We start from the raw sequence: 27181 nt of genomic DNA on the forward strand, positions 1-27181 counted from the left end.
TATAAAAGAGGAACTATAGCACTTGTTTATTAATGAGGAACTTATGAATCCTTTATTTGTTTCAATCACTAAGCTGGTAAATAATTACATATCACAATTTGTAAATTATGAGTCTTGTCATTGTTTTATAAGGATCTGACTCGTGCAGGACAGGTAGCAGTCATTCTGAAACAAACAAGAACATGTAGCATATTACTACTGTATGTGGTTTGCAGCACAATTACAGATAAGGTAAATTCTTCATAGAGAGTCAGCAACATCTGTCTTCAACTTATGTGCATGCAAAGAATTTAATATTATGGTTCTTTTTTTTTTTTTCTGGGAAATTCAATACCATTTGTCCATAATGAATTACAGCATTACGTCATCATGGCAACGAAGTTGTAAAATCGGTTACAACTCGCATGCCAAATTCGTAAGAGATTTTATCATGGTAAAATCATGTTAATGCACACATTGTTTTTGTCTTGTAGGTACACTTTTGAAATTGTGAGTTTTAATGGTTATAGATCGGCCCATTCACTTGTAAGTGCCTCGCTGTAACCAGAGTATTATTTTTTAAAGAATAGAGACCAGTCTAAATCATTTTAGTGGTAATTAACATTATCCCACAAATGCTGTTGATTGAGTTTAACTTGTATTAATCCCAGAATATTCCTTTTAAGAAGTTCAGACTTGTATCCATTGCCCCAGTAACTGGATGCTATTTGCATAATTCATTCAAATTTTTGTTTAAAATGTATTTTAATGTATTTCTAATCTACTGCATTGGCTCCAATGCATTTTAATTTACTTATTCTACTTTTTTTTTTTTTTAAAGAGAGTTTATCTTACCAACAGAAGAATGACTGAGAACATTCACCAGAACCTTCTGCAAAACAGGACCATATGTTTCATACTCTGCTTCACTCAAAGCCACAGCCAGCTCAAATGGAGCACTCACCTAAACAGGTTGAGAAGAATTACTAGATTAATGTTTATCTTCACATCCATCTCAAACATCTTCAGGCAGTTAATAAAACTGTATGTATCTCATAAAGATTGCTCAACAAGAATAGATTTATACAGTATGTGTGCACTTGGCATGTGTTTACCATGAATTGGTCACCTTCCTTAAGCACTGGGATCTCAGGCTCAGCAACATCCCTTCTGCCCACCCGTGGTGGCCTTCGAACCTTAAATACATTAAACCTTATTCCAAATCGCAAAAACCCCACATATACTACTTCTGTACATTAAAATATTGCCATGATGCTAAAAAATCGTAATGGTCTAAAAAATAGTCTAGATTTCTCATGATTTCCTTTTGATTTTGGCATATGATTATAACAATTTCCTTTCATTTTGACCTGAGCAGTTTGTCTTGATTCACCCTACTGTACCTTTAGAAATAAATAAGAGGTTATAATAATGGGTAAACTACCATTCGAAAGTTTGAAATCAATAAGATATTTATGAAAAAATAAAAAAACATTCTTCCCTTCAAACTTATATGACAATAAAATTGTATGTGCTGTAATTCTGGATCAATCTAACACATCCTTGGTAAATTAAAATGTAATTTTCTTTCAAAAACAAAAAATTGGTTTCAGATTTGCCTACTATGTTGTTGGTTTGCTGCCAAAACAGTGCAAAACAGAAGTGAGAACTGTCCTACTTAACACCTCATATTTCACTCCTCCCTGACTGCAGCCGCCTACTCTCGTCTACTTTCCAGGCGAGACATGTGTCATCTCGAACAAGCCTAGTGTTTGGCTCATCAGTGTGTTATAAAACTGCAGAGACCAATCTTACTTCAGTCAAATTCAATCCAATTGATTGCAATCCTGACTCTGAGTGGTTTATTTTTCATTACCCATACTTGGGACCAAGCTGTTTTTCCCTCCCACATTTACTGATTTATCATGCTGTACAGTTTGGTTTCTCCAATCAAAGCTACCTCATCAGACATAAACTTACCTGTGGTTTTTGAGCAGGGCTGAGGAAGCTGGTGCCACCTCTTACAAATTCCACACACAAGGAAAGAGCACATAAGAGCAGAAACATGTGGCTGGCTCGACAGTGCATTGGCATCCTGAGAAGTCACCCTGTCCGGAGGATCTATTCTGGCTCAATCTGTGGAACGTTCCAAAATTGCATTATCACATTCAATGTGTTAGTTCTATCCTATGGCAAATTACCACACTCATGCTGTCACAGATCACCATCAGAGATACTTTTAACAACCTAGTACATTGAATATACTGTATATATTTAAAGGTGCTATAATTTGAAAATCTGTGCTATATTGAGCACACAGAAAGTAGACAGTGTCCCACCTTCTATAGTGATTAAACAGCTTTGGTAGGTCTGCACACAGAGCTCTGCTTTATACTTTTATAACAGCCTTTAGTTAACAATTAGTATTAAAGTGCACAGCTCTTAACTATGTGAAAACAAACATTATTGATAATCTCTGGTTTTGAATGTGTAAAATATCTTTATCTCTACAGAAAATATTATGTGTGTGTTTCTGTGTGTATGCCTAAGAGATGTGCTTGCGGGTGAACAGGAGATAACAAATAAAGATTCTGTGGGATTTCAAACATTTAATTTGGTGGTGCACCACCATAAGTCTACTGTGTCAATAGCTAAATGGATGGAGAGAATGTGTTACTAGACCACTGAACTATTTCCAAGGCAGGATTATTTGGCTGATTTAATTTAGCTGTTGATGAACCCTCTGAGGCAAGAACACATATTTGGTATGAGAACACACGGTTCTGATCAGTACTTACAACTGATAGCCAACCTAGGACAACTGCATAGAAGTCTGCTAAGCCAGTAATGGGAACTTGGTTAATTTTATGGCTACCTAATTATTGTTTGCACAAAGGCAGATCTAGAACATTTTTATGATCTTGAAAATTTGATCAGAATCTTAGAAAAATCTGTAATGGTGACACCTTGAATTTAATTTAGAATTTGTAAAATTCATATGACACACACACACACTGTTAGGGCTGATGGTGACACTTCTCACACACCTTACAGTCTAGCTGATCCCACAAAAGCTCAATGGGGTTAAGATCCATAACACTCTTTTCCAATTATCAGTTGTTCAATGTCTGTGTTTCTTTGCCCACTTTAACCTTTTCTTTTTGTTTTTCTGTTTCAAAAGTGGCTTCTTTCTTTGCAATTCTTCCCATAAGGCATGCACCCCTGCGTCTTCTCTTGACTATTGTACATGAAATTGGTGTTGAGCGGGTAGAATTCAATGAAGCGGTCAACTGAGGACATGTGAGGCATCTATTTCTATAACTAGAGATTCTGATGTACTTACCCTCTTGTTTAATTGTACATCTGACTTACACATCTCTTTCTGTCCTTGTTAGAGTCAGTTGTCCTTTGTCTTTGAAGACTGTAGTGTACACCTTTGTATGAAACTTTCAGTTTTTTGACAATTCCAAGCATTGTATAGCCTTCGTTCCTCAAAACAATGACTGACTGATGAGTTTCTAGAGAAAGCTGTTTTAAAGTACCAATTTTGTTCCTAAACAGCTGAATTTATACATTATTCCAAACTTTTGGCGCCAATATACAGTGTATATATATATATACATATATATATATATATATATACATATATATATATATATATATATATATATATATATATATATATATATATATATATATATATATATATATATATATATATATATAATAGAAAACAATGAAAATACTTTCTGCAGTTCTATAGAAATACCGCATTATGCATAGTCATACGTTATTTAACTTTGATCTAGAAATTAAAATTTAGGGAAAAGTTATAGTCATTAAGCAAAATGGACTGGTATAAAACCCAATTTCAACCATATCAACACAGCACTTTTTCATTATGATTTAAATTAGAATATTATTGAATTATCCTTTAATATGGAATTATTTCGATTTATTGAAATTCGACTTAAGGAATTTGACAAAGTTTTCCATTCATATATCTATAATTTTTATTTTTTGTAGTTATACTATTTGATTTATTTGGGCCAAGGATATGATTGTTTTTCATGTTGTAATGAATGTGCATCTCCACGACAGTAGATGGCAGGCTACTCATTTCTTCTTCACAACATAATTTGGATCACCCTTACTGCATGTATATATTACATGCTCTGTTTTATAATTGAAATATATAGTTATTATGGATAAAAAGAAGAAACAGTACAATGTGACGGCTTCATCGGTGAGTAGTTCGTTTTCTAAGGTATTGTTCTAAACGAGAACAGTGTAGGTTTTGCTTTTTGTAGGGTGAAGTTAGCTTAGCATGATAGCTACCTGACCTTACTCATGGTAAGCTTCTATAAACAATAACCTTTTTTACGTCTGTTTTTCAACTAAAACGATGGCTTGATGATGTTAAACACGTCGGATAACGTCTACTTTTCATCCACATTACAGCTGGTTGATTTGAAAGCGGAATTATATCGGAAACAGGAGGAATTTAAGCAGGACCGTCTTGGGCAAGATGAAGGAGCCGCACACAAGTCTAAGACAAAAACAAAAGTAAGACGCGGACCTCTAAACCTAATGACAGCTAGAGGCTATCATTGATAATAAATAAGCATATTATGTTGAATTGTTTGTTTATGCGCTTGCAGAAGCCCAATATCTGGATTAAACAGAATGAAGGCGTGAATGTGCGAGCTCAGAAGGACGTTCAGCAAAATGCAGAGGAAGAAAACACCCTAGATAAATCCAGGTGAGTGCGCTTTAAACTATATGGTGATGTGACCAACAAAATATGATGTAATTAGAATGCAATTTTAGAATAATCCAGATCTTATGCACTAAACATTGTAGTGATGTAACAAAGACAAAGTCTTGATCTGAGTACACTAAAGTACCATTATTGTTCATAATAATGTTCTGCAAATACTTTTTTGGTACATAGGCAGAAACTGGAAGAAAAGGCACGCCTTTATGAACAGATGACTAAAGGGGATTTTCCAGGTACAGACTTCACACTCACAGATTCAAGCATTTAACTTCTTAAAGGAGCACTCAGTCATTTTTTCCACCTCTAAAAAGTTTTACTTCTAAAGAAATTAATTTTCATTTTGAAACATATGTATAAAATCATGAGCACTCACATAAGATGAAGACTCCAGTCATATCAGTAACCTTATGAAAGCCGTTTTATTCTACATGGAGAGGGTCTCCTCACAGTGGCTGCCATTTTAGAATCACATGACCAGTTAAATACTTATCGCATATCACAGTAACTGCCCTGGTATTAGACCCTTTCACTCTGAAATTAAATTACATTTACATTTATGCATTTGGCAGACGCTTTTATCCAAAGCGACTTACGGTGCAATTATTACAGGGACAATCCCCTGGAACAACCTGGAGTTAAGTGCCTTGCTCAAGGACACAATGGTGATGGCCGTGGGGTTAGAACCTGTGACCTTCTGATTAACAGCCCTGTGCTTTAGCCACTACGCCACCACCACTCCAAATGAATTCTGGCTGACTGAAAACTATTGCTTTTGAATAATGCTGCATCCACGCTGCTAGGTGTCAGTGTAAATCCAAGATGACATATAAAAAAAAATGACTGAGTGCACCTTTAAACCAATTTCTACACTGTTGCATCCTTTTAAGTGTAACAATAAACAAAAGTATATCAAAGGCGACTGCATTTCTTGTCATTTTTAGATGAGGAGACAGAGGGTCTTTTCCTAGTGGACTTCACCCAGAAGATCATTAACCAGAGGAAAGATATGCATTTACACACTAAAAATGTAGAAGGGGATAGAGATGGAGAGGGCTTTGATGTGAGCGTTCCTATTCCACTCCCACAGAATTCAGATGAAGAATGGTATGTTTAGACCTGTATTGCAGACATGATGCATAAGGGGTCATAAAATAGATTTTCTCTCTTTTTTTAAATTTGATTTTTCTCTCTTATTCAGGGTGGACTTTGTTGATGCTTTAGGACGTTCCCGAAGATGTCTGAGGAAAGATCTGCCAGACTTTCAGAAAATGGACCAAGACCTCCAGAGCAAGAGGCAAATTAATTGACCATAGCCATGTTTTTTATGTGATCATATGGTGGTTTTCACTACATAATTAATAGACAACCTTCCTATACAACCGGTTTTCCCTGTGTGATTAATTGTGTGCAGGGTGACTGGAGCTGACAGGACTCTGTTATCTGAGGACATGAGGAGAGAAATGCAGAGAGAGCAGTGGGAGAGAGAGGAAGAGGAACAGATGAAGAGACCTGTTGGACCCATTCACTATGAAAATATCAGAGAACAAGGTGAGAAAGACACAATGAAACATGAACTAGATATACAGAAAATGTATCTTGAATTAAAGAGGACTGAATTAATTTGCAGTCTCATTTGTGTCTACATGTTCAAATGTACCCATCTGTTTCAGAGGCCAGAGATCTTGGTGTTGGATATTTTGCCTTTTCCCATGATGAGGAGCAACGCAGAAAGCAGAGAGAAACTCTAGACATGCTGAGAGATCAGGTCAGAAAGAATAACAAAATAGAAGTAGATTTGCATTTCCTGAAGGAAATACCAGTGTTTTCAAAAATACCCCCCCCCCCCAAAAAAAAAGCTTTGTTGCTATACTGCTATTACTATACTGCAATGTAAATGATTGTTTTTATAACTGTTTTTCCTCTCTACAGACCACAGAACAGCGCACTAAACGTGAGCAACTGAAGGATAAACGGAAAGCTCTGCTTGAGGCGCGACTAGCTAAAGTGAGAATGAGGAAGATGAAGAAAAGCAAGCTGGAGCCAGGGGTTGAAGACGATGGTGTGTGTTTAATTTGACATTATTTTGATGGTCTTTCTGTGCTATGAAGATATGCTGTTGTTTTTTAATCACTGTCTGATGTGTGCTCCCTTGTAGCTCCTGTTGCTGATGGTGAAGATAATGATGACGAAGGTTTGATTGGACCTCCAGTCCCTCAGACAGTAACAAAAGTGGAGGTAGAGATTCAGGAGAGGAAAGACACCAAGCCTGGTGTTCCACATGTCAGAGAGTGGGATAGAGGCAAAGGTAATATACTTTTACATGTAATAGTATATTTGAACACACAGCTTGTATTGCTCCCCACCTTTTTGTATATGACCAGTATTTCCATTTTATTCCTCTTTGATGAAATGTTTACATTCATCTACAGGGTTCCCATGGGTACTGAAAACATGGACATATCAGGAAATCTTAAAATTGTGTTTTCCAGGCCTGTTAAAATTAACTTAAAAGTCAAGGAAACTACTAATTCTCTATTAAAAGAATATTCCAGATTTCTTATTTCTTTCAATACAAGTTAAGCTCAATTGACAGTATTTGTGGCATAATATTGATTATCACAGGAAAAATTAGTGTCCTCTTCCCTCCTTTTCTTTAAAAACAAAACATAACTCTTGTCACATTGAGGCACTTACAATGGAAGTGAATGGGGCCAATTTTTGGAGGGTTTAAAGGCATAAATTGCCCATTGGCCCATAGAAAGCCCAGAGTCGTCACAGAAGTGACCGTGGGAACACAACTGGCCCTGGTATACACCAGCACGCCCTCATTTTAATGTTAACTTCATTACATTGTCATGGCAACGAAGTTGTAAAATTGGATATAACTTGACTCAGATAAGGTTAAGTGATTTTATCACACTAAAATCACGTTAAAACGCATATTTGTTTTTAGTTCTTGTGTTTATACTTTTGAAACAGTGAGTACTTTTATGTTTACAAACTACCCCCATTCACTTCCATTCTAGATGCTTTACTGTTATCCAGATTTTTCTTTTTTTTAAACCCTGGTATTGCATTCAGAATCTGCATACACCTTTTGCATTCGCTAGTCAATTTGGTTAGCTCTTAACTGTTCATATTTGCAAAAAGATTTATTTTTTGGCATGTTAACTGACAAATATAAAGTTATTAATTAAAATGCCTTTTTTATATATAAATTTTGAAATTCTTTGACATATCAAAATATTCATATTTGCAAAAAGATTTATTTTTTGGCATGTTAACTGACAAATATAAAGTTATTAATTAAAATGCCTTTTTTATATATAAATTTTGAAATTCGTTGACATATCAAAATATTCATATTTGCAAAAAGATTTATGTTTTAGCATGTTAACTGACAAATATAAAGTTATTAATTAAAATGCCCTTTTTTTTATATAAATGTTGAAATTCTTTGCCATATCAAAATATTCATTCACAACAGCAAAACCAGTGTGATGCATATGAAGACATAATTTTTTTATTAACATGTCTGTGAAATTGTATCTAAAGATAACCAACGTATACTTTTTCTACTAAATATCATCAAAACAACTGTACAACTCAAGGATACAACATTAATACTTCTTTATTATGTTTTTAAGCTAAATCTATTCTATTTACTTGCATGAACATCCGAATGTTGTGTATGCTACAAGCTGGTTTGGCTGCAGAGTAAAATGTGGACAATTTTGTCTTTCAAGCCCTGTTTAGAGTAATGTGTGTATAACCGGTCCTCCTCGACCCAATCTGAGCAGGATTTGAACCCGGGATGAGAGGCTACAACCTCTAGCGTGCCTCTTGAGGCCAGGGAAGGGAGGTTTACACACTGCACAGCTATTAAATACAAGCTGGCTTGAACCATTACACTTAGCCTCCTTAAACCTCACTCCCATCCGGGTCACAGCACCAGTATAACCTGTCCTGCTCGACCTGCTCCGAGTGGGATTCAAACCTTGGTCTCTGGCATGGGAGGTGGGCACGCTAACGAGGAGGCTGAAGCATTAGTCACTCTAGAATTTTTTATTCTAGCTGGCTTCCGTTACATGTGCATGAACAAAATATTGCCGCACCCCCTTTAGGCCATAGGACCTTTGATTTAGTTAATTTGTTATGTTTGTTACATCTGTCATGTCTGTTTTTACAGGAATGTGTGTGTGTGTGTGTTTCATGTGTAAAGCCACCATTAATTGTCTAGATATACAGAAAAATCGTCCCGTGAACGCAAAAGATGTAACAATTTTTTTATATATATATCTTAAACAAATTTATTAAATAATCTGAAAAAATAAAAATGAATTGTGTATTTTGATAGTTCCCTTACAAAAAAACTATGTGATATTTAAACATTTTGATCTACCTCTCCCAGGTAAAAAATTATCTGAACGCAGTAGGGGCATTAAAAAAAGTTTTTTTTTTTTTTGTTTTTTTTTTTGTGATAATCAAAATGTTGACTGAGCTAGTGAGAGAGATTAAAACTGTATGATTTACTGTATGATTTCACTGTAGAGTAAAACTTGAATCATTATTTTTAATGAATTGGTCAAACCAGATTACAGATTGATCTAAATGGTTAATTGGCGAGTTGGCCTTAATATGATTTAAAAAAAATTTAATGGAATGGTCATTGAAAATCCACTGTTTAAAAAGTGTGGGAACCTTGTAGTGCAATGAGTTTGCTTCTTTCTTCTCTGAACAAATCAATAATATCAGAAAGGTGATCAGCACATCCTTGAGTTGTGCTGGGGTCAGACAAATCAAACCACAACCTGAGAAAGTAGTTACTATGCCTGATTTCAAAGAAATTGATGGCATAATTTTGGAAGAAACCGTACAGCACCTTAAAACATCAACCTGCGCCCTTGATGCACTTCCCACATCTTTTTTCAAAAAAGTGTTCAACTGTTTAGAAGCAGATCTCCTAGAAGTGATAAACTCTTCACTTCTCTCTGGGAGTTTTCCAAACTCCCTGAAAACTGCAGTTGTCAAGCCCCTCTTGAAAAAGAGCAATCTGGATAAGACCATATTAAGCAACTATAGACCGACCTCAAATCTTCCTTTCATAGGCAAGATCATTGAAAAAGTTGTCTTCAATCAGCTGAACAAATTCTTGAACTCAAATGGATACTTTGACAATTTTCAATCTGGTTTCCGATCGCATCACAGCACAGAGACAGCGCTCATAAAGATAATAAACGATATTCGCTTAAATACTGATACAGGCAAATTATCAGTACTGGTACTACTCGACCTCAGTGCTGCATTTGACACTGTTGATCACAACATACTTCTTGACAGGCTGGAAAACTGGGTGGGGCTTTCTGGGATGGTCCTAAAATGGTTCAGGTCATACTTAGAAGGGAGAGGTTATTATGTGAGTATAGGAGACCATAAGTCTGAGTGGACGTCCATGACATGCGGAGTCCCTCAAGGCTCAATTCTTGCGCCACTCCTGTTCAACCTGTATATGCTCCCAATGAGCCAAATAATGAGAAAGAACCAAATTGCTTACCACAGCTATGCAGACGACACACAGATCTACTTAGCCCTATCACCTAACGATTACAGCCCCATTGACTCCCTGTGCCAATGCATTGATGAAGTTAACAGTTGGATGTGCCAAAACTTTCTTCAGTTAAACAAAGACAAAACTGAAGTCATTGTGTTTGGAAACAAAGATGACGTTCTCAAGGTGAATGCATACCTTGACGCTAGGGGTCAAACAACTAAAAATCAAGTCAGGAATCTTGGTGTGTCTCTACAGTCAGACCTTAGTTTCAGTAGTCATGTCAAAGCAATAACTAAATCAGCATACTATCATCTGAAAAATATTGCAAGAATTAGATGCTTTGTTTCCAGTCAAGACCTAGAGAAACTTGTGCATGCTTTCGTCACCAGCAGGGTGGATTATTGTAATGGACTCCTCACTGGCCTTCCCAAAAAGACCATAAGACAGTTGCAGCTCATACAGAACGCTGCTGCTAGGATTCTGAGCAGAACCAGAAAATATGAACATATCACACCAGTCCTCAGGTCTTTACACTGACTCCCAGTTACATTTAGGATTGATTTTAAAGTATTATTACTGGTATATAAATCACTCAATGGGCTAGGACCTCAATATATTGCAGATATGCTCACTGAATATAAACCCAACAGATCACTCAGATCATTAGGATCACATCAGCTAGAAATACCAAGGGTTCACTCTAAGCAAGGAGAATCTGCTTTTAGCTTTTATGCCAGCCGCAGCTGGAACCAGCTTCCAGAAGAGATCAGATGTGCTCCTACAGTAGTCACATTCAAATCCAGACTCAAAACACATCTGTTTAGCTGTGCATTTACTGAATGAGCACTGTGCGTCCGACTGTTTGTACTGTATTTTATTTTATTCTAAACTGTTTCAATTATTCTTATTTTTTTATTCTTATTTTAATCTCTTCTATGTAAAGCACTTTGAATTACCATTGTGTATGAAATGTGCTATATAAATAAACTTGCCTTGCCTTGCATCCAGAGACTGACCTTTTCCATTTCTGTCCTTTTCCAGAGTTCACATGGGGTCAATGGACAAGCCATTGTCGAGATGAGCGAGATTCAGAGTTTGCTCCTCCCTCTGCTTACTTCTCAGGTGACCGAAAGGCAAATCACAACAGAGCCACAGACAAAGGGCATGGCAAAGGAAAACTTGCCTTCAAGTGGTCTGAGTCACAAAGGGCCACAGAAAGAGACACAGATGATATATCTACCCCTGGACATTCTGCTAATGTATCCACATTTACACAACCTTCGCAATATCCTCAACCGCAGGCTGCTCAAACACCAAGTCTGGATGACCTTCTATCATACTACAAACACTCTACATGAACATCTTTATTGAATGCCAGAAAAACATCCTTTGGGAAGTTGCAGTTAGTCTGGATTTATGCTAGTCTTATTTAGCAAAATTGACAGTAAACTTTGTACCAAAGCTCTTTGCACAACATATAACTGAATTGAACATTTAGAATAAACAGCTTCTACATTTCTATTTGATTTTCATTTTTTATTCAATTGCTGTTCGCACCAAACCAACTGCAGCAATGCAGCATTCCTAGTCATATTTTATTTAAAGTAAATTCTTTAAATTATAGATGAAAAGTACTCTTTAATTAGTACTTAATCAGCCCACAAACATAAGGCACATCTGTTCTATATTTATAAAATAAATAAATACATTGTTTATTTCTTATGTCTTCTGCTTTTAATTCTACTATTGTTCAATTTACGATTATAACTTAGTGTGCGATACTACAGATATTGTTGGCTTTTGTATGATGAATTTTCCACATTTTGTAAGTCACTTTGTATAAAAGCATCTGCTAATTGTAAATGTAAAAGTTATTTATAAATAAAAGGTTTATATTCAACAGTGACAAAAAACTGCAACACTAGGTAACGTTATCTTAGAGATGGAATCCAGCAAACGTCTGGCTCCCAGCACAACATCGACTCCTACACAAACTTAGAGTAAGCACACACAAAAAATATTATCTATTGAATCCCATGTGGCTAAGCGGGAACATGATCGTAGTCGTACGAAAACTAGAGAACATCGGCAGGGCATTTGATTCCAGGAGGGAATCATTAGTGTAACATAACTTGGTTTTACAGAAAATATATATATTCTATTATTATAAAACAATAGCGTATCGAAATATCAAAATGACAGTTGTGATGCAATCACATCAATACTGAATTGTCTCAACATATTTATGATGTCCAATCTATTTTATAACAGCTACTGTTATCATCCTCCAAATTTAGCTAACAGCTATTGATAAAGCTAGCTAGCTAACACCGAAATAGGCTATCGGATAAATGCAGTCTATGTATCATGCAAAGAAAAGTTATTACTTCAAACTACATTCTCGCATAGTCTGATCTATATCCACACTTTGTTTTAGCCCTGTTCCAGCACTGGAGAGTCAAATATAATATGCAGTCTCAAAAAACAATCATAACTGTAATTTTAATTATGCTACCCAGGGACGTACTGGGACTGAAATTACTTTAAGATGGAGAGGCCTTTTACGCGAGTGCCCTTGGTGCACGAGCAGAAGGATTTTTTGCAGTTATTTTAATTCTAATAGTGTTTTTATGGTATAAAGAGAATCAGATTACACTGAAGACCTTCAAGAAATTTTAGGATGACACCTGCCTCTTCAGGTTGTATAAGCAAGTCACCACTGCACTGAACACAACCAGGTCAGCAAAACCTAATCTCGAACACATAAGTCACAGTATAGTTAGTATACTGCTAACTACCAGCATGTCATGTGTACAGTCAGTCGGAGTGATAAAATGGTTACAAATACTAACAAATACCCACTCAGATACTCAAAAACCACAATGCAGTCCCATAAAATAGAGATTTGTGTGTGTGTGTGTCCTCACTTTCAACTCTCCCTGGCTCAGTTTCCCCAGTGCTGGACCCTGCCTCTGCTTACTGATTGTACAGCTGAGAAGAACATGAGAAGAACATCAGTAATAAATATGACTAAGAATAATACATTTTCTAATTCAATCTGTGCTTCAGTCAGGTTATTATCTAGTATGTGGAACTATTGGCATTTTATCCTATACGTAAATATGTCATATTGTGCTGTATTTTTCTATTTTGTGTGTGTGTGCCCTTAATAAAGCTTTGATTGATTGATTGATATGCCTAATATGATTGCCTACCCAGCCTTGCACACTGCCCCTCTACCTGTCTGTTTCCTGGTTTCTGCTGCTCCTCCGCCTCCTCCTCCTCTCTTCTCCTGCTCCTCCTCTTCTCTCTTCCTACATTGGAATTCTACCAAGCCATGTAATAAATGCCTATATTTAAATGCAAATATAAACAATTTCAGTGTATAATAAATCACTAATATATCCCTAATCGTGCACCTGTCCTGTCCATGCTGCTGGGTCCTTCCTCATCTGCACCTCCGGCTGCCACAGCACTCTTTCCAGTACGGAAAAGGTCTGTTAATTTGGCGCATTTAGCTGCCTCTTGTGCCATAATTTTTTTCTTTTTAATTCTTATTTTTTCGGCCCCACCCATTTCTTTCTCTTCTATCCTTCTTTTTGCCATTTTTACCGTTCGTATCTGTTGCATTCACACAAACCCGCCAAACATGACCAAAAGTAAACTCCTTTGATCGGCGCCTAGTTTGAGCCAATCGCATGTCAGGAAAAACGAAGATCAGTCCAAGTTGGGAGGGGCCGCTCGTATCCCCCCTCAGATTGAAAGGATTGGTCTGGCCCGGTCTGAATCACACACAGCGTTCCGCTGAGAGGCCGGTTAGGCCGGTCGCGTATCATTAAAAAAAAAAAAAAAAAACTCTTTGACCACCGGCCGGTCTTCGGCCTGAAATGGGCCGGCCGTTCGGGATTGTTCCCGGTATTCCGGATGGCCAGTCCGCCCCTGATGCTACCTCATCTGTCAGCATAATGTCGGCGAATCACATTCAGTCCTACATTGTTTTTTGTCGATGCTCATGTCACTATGGAGTGTTTGCACGAGCAACAGGTAGCTGCAGTTCACTTAACGGCCACAAGTGTCATTAATAACAAGGGTTTCTGAATCTTACATACTGCACCTTTTAGGTTTAACCATTTGTGAAGTAGATTTTCAAATTCCTTCATTTATATTCTTCACCACCTGTTTTTCTGTTTGGGTGCAGCTGTTTCTTGTCTCTATAACAAGTAATATAATATTAAGTAGTATTGCAATATTGTCCTTTTCTTTTTCTTTTTTTGTGTGAGCCTGGACATATGTAGTTAACAATAGCACTGAGCCAGGAACTGGTTGGCAAACGTTTTGCCTTTGCATTGTCTTAATAAAGGATCTGAAATTTTGGATACATAGATGTGTTTTTGTGCTAGTTTTAAACACTGGGCAAAGTTTATGAGATGCACCTGACTGCGGTGTAACTTAGTTACTCAGTAGCTTATGATGAGTGTGCTTTAAGTTACCTTGTTCATGTGTTATATAAGCATACACATATGCAATAAACCCCATATTAAATATAGAATGAGGACACAAATTTAAACTATATATTAGATCAAATTTCACATACAAGCAGGACCACAGTGACCTTTGACTCGAAGGATATCCTGTCTCCACAAGAATGTACTTACAAGCATTTTGTGACCTATTGAATCAACTAGAGAGCGAGAGAGAGGAAGGGAAATATGGGGTGGGAGGGGGGATAGGAAGAGGTGCAGAAGAGAAGGGACAGTAAAGGTTCATTTGAGAGACAATTTTAAAAATCAGATTGTTGTCCACTCTTTCTGTATGTCCACTTGGCTCTTTATTTTTCCTCTCCCTTTTGAATGAAAGATTACACCAAAGTGGGAAACCTGTTGAATGCCAGGGAGATGGTAAGTAACCTATTCTGGTTGTGATTATCACATGATCATATAACATGCCATTTCGCCAAGCCTACTGTCTGTATTTAGGATGAGTTGTGTTAAAAACAGAATAAAAAATAAATGTTTAATTTTATTAATTATATTACACACTGTATTGGATAATGTTATTGCCACAAGTGGTTTGAGTCCTTTTGAGGTTCTTTAAAAGAGAGTTTACCCAAAAATTCTGCTGTTATGTGCTCACCCTCATGTTATTTTAAACCAAAATATCTTTCTTCCATAGTTGTCCAAAGGTAGATTTTTGGCAGGATTTTAGTCTCAGTCACCATGCATTGCTTTCTTTTCTCTTTTAAACGCAATGAGAGTGAATGGTGACTAAGGTTTCACTCTGTTTAACATTTCTCTTTTTTATGTAAATGAGTAAATGTTGCCAGAAATGTAATTTTTGGGAGAACTATCCCTTTAAATGGAAAATTGTGTGTTGTCTCATTTATTGCAATTGCTTGCTTAAAAACAATATACTGCTTAAAGAAATATTCCGGGATCAACATAAAGTTAAACCACAAAAATTCATTTTGACTCGCCCCTCTTTTTCTTAAAAAAAAAAAAAAAAAAGACACATTTCAAGACAAATGCTTCACATTTCTGCCTTAAAAGGTGCACTTAGTAAATTGTGTCTTTGTGTCGTCTTGGAATTACACTGACACCTAGCGGCTGGGATGCAGCATCACTTAAAAATAATAGTTTCAGATGCCATTGTAGAAATTCCCTATTCACAGTCAGTCATGATTACTTTAATCAATGAATGAATGTGTCAAATAACAGGACAGTTACTGAGATTAAGTAGTATTTGGCTGGTCATGTGATTATTAAATGGCAGCCAACATGAACAGACCCTCTACTTGTAGAATAAAACAGCTTTTATAATGTCACTGACATGGAGTCTTCATCTCATGTGAGTGGTCATGATTTCTTACATATATTGAAAAATTACAATTCATGTCTTTAGGAGTTAAACTTTTTAATGAGGAAAATAATTACCGAGTGCACCTTTAAACATTCAAAAAATTGGCCCCATTCACTTCCATTCTAAGTGCCTCACTGTAACCTTGATATTTACTTTTTATTTGCAATAAAAGGAGGGACGAGTCAAAATTATTATTTGTGATAATCAACATTATGCCACAAATGCTGTCAATTGAGCTTAACTTGTATTGAACTCGGAATATTCCTTTAAATATCACAAATTATCTTCATACTGTGTAGACTTGTGTTTGTGTGATTGTTTTAGGAGGGTTCAAGTGTAGAAGCATCATTGAGTGTAAGTGCGAGCAGTATCAGAATCACTGACGTGACACAGGATGGAGATACTCTGACTTTCGCCATCGCATCCCAAAAAGTGAGATACTCACTTTACTCTTAGTCCTCAAAATTTATAAAAATGTGTTTTTATATGCATTTTGGAAACCTCTGTGTAAATTATTCCCCCAGTTGAACATCAGTGCTGGGGTTTGTGTTTTTCGTACATATGAGGACTTTGATTGGCTACAGCAGAGTCTTTTCCTGCAAGAAAATGTTCCTGGAATTCAGGGAATCATAGTGAGTTACATCTCTAAACTCACAATTAGGCCAACCCTATAGTCTCAATCATCAAATATTGATATGTCTGCTTTAAACATATGATTTTTTTTTTTTTTTTTTCAATTGAAGGACTTACATGAATTGATATTTTTCTGCCCACAGTTTCCTCCTTTACCCCCTAAAGCACTGCCATCTCAGTTAAACACGCAGACCAAAGCACTCAAACAACTTGGTAAGTATAGTTTGAACATGTAAGAAGTCAAAATGGTAAATTTTACAAATTTACACACACATTTTTTTAATTCAAAGTTGTTTTGAAACAAAGTTAACTAGTGCCAGTTTAACCATGCATGTGGTTTACAGGGTTCTTGGCTCTTGGACAAGATTGGCAGAGTTATTGTAAGGCGATGGAGGTTTATCTCCAGCAGGTGGCGACACACCCAACTCTCTCCAAGTGTAAAGCACTGGACAGCTTTCTCATTAATTTAGAGGTGACTAGTAAATTCACTGGCTATGAAAGAAATATTAGCGTACTGCTTATTGCTCTGTATATAATTTAAAATGTTTGTAAAAATAGTATGTCAAACAGTATGCCCACATAGCACACGTACATCTCCGAAATTCTCAATCTTTAAATATTTTCATCTGGAAAGCAACACAATCTAATTAACATCTGCTAAACAACTTAAAAAGATCAGATTTACAAACAGTCTAAATCATAAACGTGTCAAAGACATCATCGGAATGTCTTATTGACATCCGAGAGAAAACGTCTTACGGACGAATTGCAGATGAACAAACAACCTAACCGTGTTTACGTCTTCCAGATGTAAACACAAATAAATGGTGCGATATTCAACGATACACGTTTCAAACATTATTACGCTAGGTTGGTGTCACATAAGGTCATTATGTTGCATGTTTACTTGTCTAAAAACATATTTAGTTTTTAGCCAATTTCATGCCCCGAGACTGTTTCATTATTGTCACGTGTTTATTGACTAGTCTCCTGGAAAACAGCGAGGCAAGAAAGGAATCTTAAATCGCCTCAGTCAGGCTGTGGAGGGGATGAGGAAGGAAAGTCATAAGGTATCCGAGTGTGTTGTGTTTATGAGCAAATTTGTTTGTGTGATTTATTGTGTGAAGTATTTTGTACCAACTACAACACTGTGTAGTGATGTGAGACATATTACTATATAAATTATGATTAATATCATCCAAAGTTGAATATTTCTAGGATGTGGATGACTTCTTCCAGGACGAAAGACACAAAAACACAAATCTTGCAACTCTTTCAAAGGTTGCCACAGAGGTACACTTTTCAAGCAATATCATTTTTCAGCCTCTGTCTAGCCAGTGGACTGCAAGTAATTTCAGTGATGTGCAATATTGTGTTTTCTGCCCTCACCAGAAATTACTTGATGTTGTAATGACAGAGCAAAGTAAGTAATTGCATTTAACTTAACATGCATGATCAATTGCTTGGAATTGTACAATATATAGAATATATGTATAACTTAAAGGTGCACTCAGTAATTTGTTTCCTCATTTAAAACGTTTTACTTCTAAAGAAATTAATAGTAATTTAGAAACATATGTACTAAATCATGACCACTAATGTGAGATGAAGATTTCAGTCATATCAGTAACCTTATAAAAGCTCTTTTATTCTACATGGGGCAGGGGCGCCTCATGGGGGCAGCCATGTTAGCATCACATGACCAGGTGAATACTACTAGCTTAATCTCAGTAACTGCCCTGTTAATGGACACTTTCATTCATGGATTAAATTAATCCTGGTTTACTGTGCATAGTGCATTTCTACAATGGCATTGGTGACTGAAAACTACTGCGTTTGAATAATGCAGCATCCAGGCCACTAGGTGTCAGTGTAAGCCAATGTAAGCCAATTCAACATACTTCAAAAAATTAAAGAGTGCACCTTTAAAACTATAATAGGCTACTGTATTGAGCTGTTCAGATTGTAGTCCAAAAAAACCCAGAAGAGAATTTGCTATGGGCTCCCTCTGGATTTTTCTTTGGTTTTTATAATAGGGGTTTTGAATAAATTAGTAAAATAATGGCAGTATTGAACATTACTTGACGATATGTGAATGTTATGTTCTACAACATAAATTACACAGTCATACCTCAAGCATGAATTTTGATGCCGTATTAAATTACATAATAAAATAAAAATAAATACCCACTGCTGCTTCAAAATGTATGTTTAAGGTATGACTGTGTGTAATTTATGTTGTAGAACAAAACAACCACGTACCGTCAAGTAAAGTTTTTCACAGACCTTATTTTACACATAAGTTCAAAAACCCTATAATAAAAACCCATAGGAAAATCCAGAGGTAACCCATTGCGAATTACGGGTTTGTCAACAAATTGACAACACGGCTGGACAGCTGTATTACTCAGAAATAGGTTTACATTTATATTTGTGTGTGTACATGTGTTTTTCAGAGCTTGCGCTGGCCTGTGGACATTTCTCCACATCTCTTCATCTTTGTGTGAATCAGGATGATGCAGTTGCTGTTGCTTTCTCCAAGTTAGAGTTTACTTAATAAAATAAACTGTTAATGTTGTGTCTGCATATGTATGTGTACACATGTACTATGGTGAGAGTGTGTGAGAGACATGTATAGTATGTCTTTGTATGTCACTGTGTATGTGTGAGTGTCTTGAGAGCTGTAGTTTATTCATTTAAGGCTTTGTGTTTTCATTAGGGTTTGTTTGAAGCTGTCTGATGTTATTGAGGCAGTGAAGGTAAGGTCACACCAATGCAAATACCTCAAACAAACTCTAAAGGATGTCTTGCATCCCTGTATTTGTATAATCAATGCTCAAAATTTGAGTGATATTTATTTTGGTTTTGTATATAAAGCGAAACTTCGAGAAAGTAGCCAATAACAACCTCTCCACTCTTGGTTTGGGACTGGACCTGGAGTCTCGCTACCAAGAAGCAGAGAAAGTATGCAAATTTGATGCTAATAACTGTTTATGAACTTTTTGTGTATTAAAACCAGTGCCTGGAAGGTTTATAATTTGTTTTATGCTATAATACATTTTTTCAGGTTTTTATCAAATTTTATGAAATTTTATGCCAGACATATTCCTTTAATTGTAACTGTCTATTTTTACATGTGTTGTTACAGGAGATGCTCTTCAGAAGAACATGTAAACTGATAGAGCTGGAAACTGTTAAGAGGAATGCAGAAAAAGCCAAGCCCCCTAAGAGAGAAGTAGTAAGTTTATTTGTTCCTCATTCGTTCCATTCTTCCTCTGTCTATATGCACACATGTTCACACAGCATTGAAATCATTAAGTAATAAATTCAGTGGTTCTGAATAACCATGTGGAATCGGACCTGACAAGATATTCAAATTTTATTTACCTCACACAACCTAAAAATGTGCTTCATGCAGTAAAATGGTTTAATAGTTTTTGAAGTTACAAATATTATTTAACATCATTGAATTACCCTGAATACATCAGGTTACACAAACATAACTCATTTTAAGGGTTAGAACAGGAAGTTCCTTAAAGGGATATTTCAACCAAAACTTTAAATTCTATTATCATTTACTCACCCTCTTGCCATCCCATAAGTGTATGACTTTCACACAATCAAAGATTTTTATAAGAACATCTCAGCTCTGTTGGTCCATGCAATGCAGTGAATGGTGGCTTGAACTTTGAAGCTCCAAAAATCTCATAAAGGCAGTATAAAAATAATCTGTAAATCTCCAGTGGTTAAATCTGTCTTCAGTCTCAATATGAAAAGTTTGGTGAGAAACATTAATATTTAAGACCACTTTTTTTTTAACTACAAATCTCTGTATTCACTTTTACAATCTTTCACATTTGAAGGTCTAAAATATTGATCTGTTTCTCACCCACACCTATCATATCGCCTCTGAAGACATAGATTTAACCACTGGAGTTTTATGGATTACTTTTATGCTTTCTTTATATGCTTTTTTGGAGGTACAAAGTTCACTTGCATTGCATATAGATCTACAGAGATTAGATATTCTTCTAAAAATCTTTGTTTGTGTTCAGCAGAAGAAAGAACATCATACACATCTGGTATGGCATGAGGGTGAGTAAATGATGACAGAATTTTCATTTTTGGGTGAACTATTTAGGTAACAATTGCAGGTTACCCCTTTTTTTACATTGCAAAATAACTGGAACTTCATTCCCGATTCAGATCTGGAGTTCCAGGATGAGGCTGTATATAGCACAAACTAAGCCCTGAAAAAAATCCTTAAGTATTTATGTTTAATACTTTAGATGGAGGAGATTCAGAAAGCTTCTGAAAAAGAGTTCAATCTCATCTCATCTGTGTCTAAACAGGAGGTAAATACTTTCACTGCGACTGATGTTTAGAGCCAAATGTATTACCAGAGTTGTATAATGTTATGGTAGAATGTGGAAATTCAAGTTCTTTTGAATTCTTTAGGTTTGTTTAAATACAGTAATTGCTGATTACTACAGTTATATGAGGAAATGGGACTAATTGTCTTCATATTGAATTAATTTATGGCAGATTGAGCGTTTCCATAACTCCAGAGTGCTTGTGCTGAGGAACTTCCTGATTGAATGGTGTGAACAACAGCTCAACACAGCAAAGGAGTGCGCTGAACTCTACACTCAGCATTTGGAAGCTTGCAGAAACCTGTATTCAGAATGAACTGAATATGAACTCTTTGGGTTTATGCTCATAAAACTATTTCTGGTAATGTAATCAAATTGTTCCAAGATTGTTTGAAGGCAAAAATGATTCTCATATAATTGTATTCACATTTATAACCTCTTTAATCTGACTGGACTGAAAATATGCTATGTTAATAATTTAATGCCATCTTTTCAGTTGCCAGACTTAATAATTGAAAATTGATCTAACTTGAATTCCAATGTCACCCCCAGGTCCACAATTTACAATCTGCAGGCCATGTAGTTAGACTGTAGATTCAGATGTGAACTTTGTACTGTGTTAGCTTGACATAAAGCAATAAAAATTATGAATGTTGCTGAAGTTTGCATATGTTTATCTACTTTTTATTGTAGAAAGAGTTTGTATGTTTTGTAATCAACTAATTTTATTCTGAAAAAGTTACAAAGTGTCACAAACATGGATAATTACTGAAATGCTTGAATTTTTTTTTTACATGTAGCAGGTAGTCAGAAACAAGTTAAAGAATGAAGGGGTGAGGCTGACATAATTTACTAATGACTGATGGGGATGGCTCCATCCAGTATTCTTTATGAATAACCCAAAGTGTAAGATTGAAATATGTGGATCCTAGACCATATGTTTAGCTCTTTGACAGATATTTTGTGTGATAGATGGTTGACCGTTGGTTTATGGTTGACAAATATTTTGAGTATATATAATTCAGTTGGTCTGTCATGTGAAATGTTTTAAAGGGCTGTGTATTTTAGTGAGTGTGGATAAGTAGCGATTCGAGTTATACGGACTCTGAAGATGATGACTATGACCAAGTTTTGGAAATGTCTGTCTCGATGTGTCCCGGTTTGTACTGTAGCAGAGAGGTAGGACCCAAACGCAGAGTTACCTCTAATAAAGGCAGATAAAAATAAAATAAGTGCAAAAATATTAAATAAAAAGCACACTAAGTGCATGAAAAGAATAAAAATAAATGGTCAAATTAAACTTTTTAAATGTAAAACTAAAGGGAGCAAACAATAGCTTTGTGATTGGTCCTTGACAACGCTGTTTGCACATGTGCAGCTCATTCACATCTATGTCAGCTGCCGTGCGGTCAACTGATTGTGCTGCTCCACTTTCTCACCTGCTCACCCCTCTCTCTCTCTGTCAGTCTCACTGAACACTAGACGCAGAGAGAGGTGCGACTTCCTGGCAGGAAAGCAAGACCACGTGCTCACTGGGCAGTACTGGCGACTTTCTTCTATCTGTCACTAGTCGCTTTTGATTAAATGTCACTAAGTTGGCAACACTGGAAACATCCCGTGTCCCGTTTCTTGCTCTCTCATTGGCTGTAGGTCAACGCTGCAGTTGTATTCAGTCAAAACATATTTCACATTGCACGAATTGGAATCGCAGACGGGTCCAGATATTTAACATGCTAGATATTTCGCTGACGTCGGCAACGCGTCACGCTTCTCACAGATCCTGTCTTTGATTATTCATACATTTGGTTCGTCGCTCATGGAAGCGAGCTCTGATTTGCCTATGATTTCGGGCTTTTGTTGACGTTCTCCACAAAACTGTCGAACAAGTGAAAATCGGGCCTAAAATCGTGTAGTGTAAACTCAGCATAACCGTCAGTTGGTAAATCCCAGACAATCACAGGTAAATGAATATAACAATTTTGTTTGTGGTTGATATATATAGACGCTGCTTGTGTCTGTTTTGGGTATTTTCTGTCTGCACTAGGAATCGATTTGTTGTCCGAGTAGGTCATTATCATAGTCTGTTAACACATGTATCGAGTCAGCTGAATTTAGTTAACAGAGTCTTTAGTTTAGGTATTATTTACAGGTACCCACCCTGACACCCTCCACACTCCACCTCTGGCTCTACATGCCACTGTACTTACTCTGCTGCTCTTTTATTTTTATACTTACTTTTAATATATACTGTGTAGACATATTTATATTGCTAATATTTTAATACTTGTTTTTTATATTTAGAGAATGTGTGACGCGCCTACAACACTAAAACAAATTCCTTGTATGCGTAAAAAACATACTTGGCAATAAAGCTTTTTCTGATTCTGATTTAAGACTTCCTTGTTTGTAGGTTATTGGCTGTATACCTAAAAAAAATAAAAACAAGGCTGGGTTTGTGTGGATGTTTGATGCATGTTTATACTAGCTTTACCAATGTAGTCACGAGTTCGGAACCCGACTTGATCCACTTTTCCATGTTGCTGAATGTGCCGTTATCTACTGATTCTACGTTGGCATCGTTGGCACGGCTACAAGTAGTTTATTTTTCCACAATTCTGCAGCGAAATCAGAAACAAGTGACCAAGCATCCCCATGTCAATAAATAATTAAAGAAAGTTGGCTTGACATTGGACAGTCTTTATTCACAAATAGTTCAAATTTAGGGACCATCTCTAAAGATACAGGCAACATTGGAGCATACATATCCAAAAGATTTACAAACATTCCTATAACATTGAGTATACAACTTCAATAACATTTGCTTCAACGCGACAGCTTTATACTGCTCTTTGGAGAACATTCTCTTCATGGTGTGGAGCTCAGGGAATTGATCCATTTCACTGTACTGTCATCCATTAGTGCTTAACACTGCATCTGGTGGTCAGTAGGAATGAAACAGAATGCTAGTTACGTATGTAACTGTGGTTCTGTGAATTCCACATGACTGTCAGTGTCCATTGTCATTCAGAATGTGTGAGAAAGCATTCCGAGACTGAATACAGTGCTACTGCGGATTATATTCTTGCTTGGTCTACTTTAGTCCATTAATCCATAATAAAACTGACTCTGGCGGTCATCCGGAATTCACAGAACCACAGATACATACGTAACTAGCGGATTCTTTTCTTCAACATTTAGTGAAACACTGCTGGTCATGTGATTTCAACATGGCAAAACACATTGAAGGGGGTGACCCGCACCATGTATAATAAAACACTTTTTTATAGAAAACTGTTACGAGTACAGTCTTCATCTCATGTGAGTGTACACCTTTCAGATCACTCTTGACAAAAATACAATTTATTCGTTCATTTGTAAAAAAAATAAAATAATTAGCCTTGAATTACTGAATGCACCTTAAAGAGTATGCATTGAATTAGGGAAGACGGGATTGCACAGTTTTACAAATTAACTGCGATAAAAAAAAATAGTTTTTCGTAAGATGATGTAAGCCTGTACTGGAGCTGTTGCAATGGTTACAGATGGTGGCCGCATGGTGCTTTAATAGTCAGGTGTGGCGGACTGAACGTGAGCTTTTAGTTCACATGAAACTGAAGCTTAAACACACAAATTCCAAAATATAACAGAGGAATTCGATCTACCAGACTCATATCCATCACAAAAACAACTTAAATAGGCTGTTTGGCAGGATTTAAATGACAGAAACTTTAATGATGTAAACAAACAGACAAAGGCCCTAGGTGTTTGCTGTCCTTTTTTGCATATCACGGTGCCGTATTGTGGTCCAAAAATGTTGGCCCACCGGGAAATAGCCTGGTATGCCAGATTACCAGTCCAGCCCTGTCAGTGAGTAAACTTGAAAAGTTGTGTCTTAAATCTTATTATTTAAAACATTGCTTCTGTACAAATTCACATACATGTTTAACAATAAATGTCAATTTTAGTCATGATTGGACTTTAAATTGCATGCTGTAAGCAATGTTCCCGTTATTATGCATAGTTCACAGGTTTATTTGTAAGGTGTTGTAGGCAGTATTTAGAGTCTGTTGCCAATTCTTTATGTTGGGGTGTCTGACAGACAACAAATTGCTTTAATAAACTGATGCAGAAGAAAAAACGGTTTAAGGTCATGAACACATGTTGTGGGGTAAACTTACATCTACGCACTTTTGAAGCACTCTGTATATACTTAAGAACATCACTGAGCTCGGGATGCGCATAAGCGATATTGCACTAGATTGGAGCGTCTCTTATTACCTCCTTTGTGTGTGTGTTTATATGGTAAAATGGTTAGTAAAATCTAAAAGAAATAAATAAAAATGTATCACTCTCTTTATAATTTCTTCTCCAAGCAAGTACATTTGTTGCAAAAGACTGTATGTCATGTAAGCATCGTAGGCAACATTCGTAACAGTATAATAACAGTATACACTTTAACAAGGCACAGCTGCCCCTCAGCAAACCAGAGCAGAAGGGGAAAAATATTGGCTTACCGTTTATCACATGCTGAAACTTTATTTGGGCTGAAACCTTTCAATCTGGAATCATGTGAAAAGGTGCAACAGTCACATGAAGTCCACTTTTACACCTGAACTTCTTCAGAACATCAAATCTTTGTGACGACTTTGCTAAAAACAAGCTAGTCTCAGAGTAACAAACTAAGCAAAACGCAGGTGTCACGAAGTGCCTTTTCTCCCAATTTGGAATGCCCAATTCCCACTACTAAGTAGGTCCTTGTGGTGACGCGGTTACTTACCTCAATCCAGGCGGTAGAGGACAAGTCTCAGTTCAATTGCATCTGCTTCTGAGACCGTCAATCCACACATCTTATCACGTGGCTCAATGTGCATGACACAGCAGGAGACTTGTTCATGCTACCATCTGCGATCCACGCACAACTTACCAGGCGCCCCATTGAGAGCGAGAACCATAGACATAGACAGACGCCCTATCGACCGCTTCTGCCTACTGGCGCGGACGAGCCGCGGCGCCGCCATTTTAGACCGGTCACCCGCTCCACTCAGTGTAATCTGTATGGCAGGTGCAATGAACTGTCAGCGCATTTAATTAATCATAGGCTACCTCACTGAATACCGAACTGATTTTCACTCGGAGTGTTTTTTTGCTGCAAAGGTCATTCATGTAGCTATGATACAGGTATATTACGTATTTTAATATTCATAGTAGGCTTAACAGTAATATAATATTCTGATATAAGATATAAAGTGTCCAGACGTCCAAAATCAGAATATGCGATGTAGGATATAAGGTATTTTATAAATCACACACTATAAATATGATAAAGAATCAGAAACAGATAGTTGCAGTAAAGTAAGATATTTTAATAAGTTGAAGAAACTATTTAATGATTTGTGACACACACTCTCTCTCACACACACTCTCGCAAACAAACAAAAAAACAAGCGCACACACACAAACAGTCACAAACACGAACACAGTCTCTCACACACACACTCTTTCACATACACACACTCTCACTCTCACACACACAATTAGCTAACGTTAGCTGGCTACGATTTCAGTACAGTAATATCAAAGATCCTTGCTCCTTCTCAATTATCTGGTAATATTCTATTCACAAAATACAACCAATAGTACGCTAATGTTAAAACTTACTTGTGAAAAGTAATCCCCCGGGCCCTATTTGCGATGGTCCGCCGATTAGAACAGGAAAATGCTCCACAGTGCTCTGGCATCTTAACTGCTGCCGCGCAACGAAACTAGGAGTACGACCGGTTTAAGATGGCGGCCGTATTTCTCAGTGCGCAGCGGCCAATAGGCCTTTATCACAGTGCTCGTGTCGTCACTTCCAATGGCGGATAGTAGCGTAAAGCGACTTCCGGTTTAGTCTGTAGCAATGGCGGCGAGCACAACGAGGAATTGTTGTTGCGTTCCTAAATGTTCTAATAGTTCAACTAAACAGCCGTATCTCAGTTTCCATTTTTTTCCAACCGATGAAAAAGCGAA

At 36.7% G+C, this 27181-nt stretch overlaps 3 protein-coding genes across 4 annotated transcripts; 2 read left to right on the plus strand and 1 right to left on the minus strand.

The window, feature by feature from the left end:
* Window positions 1–16: 16 nt before the first annotated feature.
* LOC127646223 (ghrelin-like) lies at window positions 17–26065 on the minus strand. Of its 2 annotated transcripts, none has more exons than XM_052129725.1 (5): window positions 25950–26065; window positions 1960–2115; window positions 1095–1175; window positions 835–943; window positions 17–165 (listed from the first exon to the last, which is right to left on the minus strand). In XM_052129725.1, exons 2-5 carry the CDS (start codon window positions 2071–2073, stop codon window positions 161–163), a joined length of 309 nt encoding a protein of 102 aa, XP_051985685.1. In that variant the 5' UTR covers window positions 2074–2115; window positions 25950–26065; the 3' UTR covers window positions 17–160. The 2 variants fall into 2 exon arrangements, with proteins under 2 accessions (XP_051985685.1, XP_051985683.1); XM_052129723.1 differs by lacking the exon at window positions 25950–26065 and adding an exon at window positions 2319–2351 and having other exon boundaries at window positions 18–165.
* On the plus strand, window positions 4090–12074 carry ccdc174 (coiled-coil domain containing 174). The gene is made up of 11 exons (XM_052129683.1): window positions 4090–4225; window positions 4441–4545; window positions 4641–4741; window positions 4934–4992; window positions 5701–5863; window positions 5958–6053; window positions 6171–6307; window positions 6430–6524; window positions 6689–6818; window positions 6915–7064; window positions 11352–12074. Exons 1-11 carry the CDS (start codon window positions 4184–4186, stop codon window positions 11666–11668), a joined length of 1395 nt encoding a protein of 464 aa, XP_051985643.1. The 5' UTR covers window positions 4090–4183; the 3' UTR covers window positions 11669–12074.
* Window positions 15040–21822, plus strand: si:dkey-28n18.9 (sorting nexin-6). Its single transcript, XM_052129697.1, has 14 exons — window positions 15040–15208; window positions 16491–16598; window positions 16691–16798; window positions 16943–17012; window positions 17144–17271; window positions 17786–17869; window positions 18018–18092; window positions 18192–18222; window positions 19256–19340; window positions 19519–19558; window positions 19677–19763; window positions 19948–20037; window positions 21089–21154; window positions 21345–21822. The coding sequence occupies exons 1-14, from the start codon at window positions 15161–15163 to the stop codon at window positions 21486–21488; spliced, it is 1164 nt and encodes a 387-aa protein (XP_051985657.1). The 5' UTR covers window positions 15040–15160; the 3' UTR covers window positions 21489–21822.
* Window positions 26066–27181: the final 1116 nt, after the last annotated feature.

This window comes from Xyrauchen texanus, chromosome 7 (assembly GCF_025860055.1).
Source record: "Xyrauchen texanus isolate HMW12.3.18 chromosome 7, RBS_HiC_50CHRs, whole genome shotgun sequence".
Lineage (NCBI taxonomy): Eukaryota > Metazoa > Chordata > Actinopteri > Cypriniformes > Catostomidae > Xyrauchen > Xyrauchen texanus.

Excerpts from the sequence above, each read along its gene's own strand:
- si:dkey-28n18.9 (XM_052129697.1), top strand. The coding sequence starts at position 15,161 with ATGAAAGATTACACCAAAGTGGGAAACCTGTTGAATGCCAGGGAGATG. Across the intron at positions 19,341-19,518 it reads GTTGCTGTTGCTTTCTCCAA|GGTTTGTTTGAAGCTGTCTG; the intron begins GTTAGAGTTTAC and ends TGTTTTCATTAG. Across the intron at positions 21,155-21,344 it reads CATCTGTGTCTAAACAGGAG|ATTGAGCGTTTCCATAACTC; the intron begins GTAAATACTTTC and ends AATTTATGGCAG.
- LOC127646223 (XM_052129725.1), bottom strand. The coding sequence starts at position 2,073 with ATGCCAATGCACTGTCGAGCCAGCCACATGTTTCTGCTCTTATGTGCT. Across the intron at positions 1,176-1,959 it reads GCCCTGCTCAAAAACCACAG|GTTCGAAGGCCACCACGGGT; the intron begins GTAAGTTTATGT and ends AATGTATTTAAG. Across the intron at positions 944-1,094 it reads AGGAAGGTGACCAATTCATG|GTGAGTGCTCCATTTGAGCT; the intron begins GTAAACACATGC and ends CAACCTGTTTAG.
- ccdc174 (XM_052129683.1), top strand. The coding sequence starts at position 4,184 with ATGGATAAAAAGAAGAAACAGTACAATGTGACGGCTTCATCG. Across the intron at positions 4,226-4,440 it reads ACAATGTGACGGCTTCATCG|CTGGTTGATTTGAAAGCGGA; the intron begins GTGAGTAGTTCG and ends TCCACATTACAG. Across the intron at positions 6,054-6,170 it reads CAAGACCTCCAGAGCAAGAG|GGTGACTGGAGCTGACAGGA; the intron begins GCAAATTAATTG and ends AATTGTGTGCAG.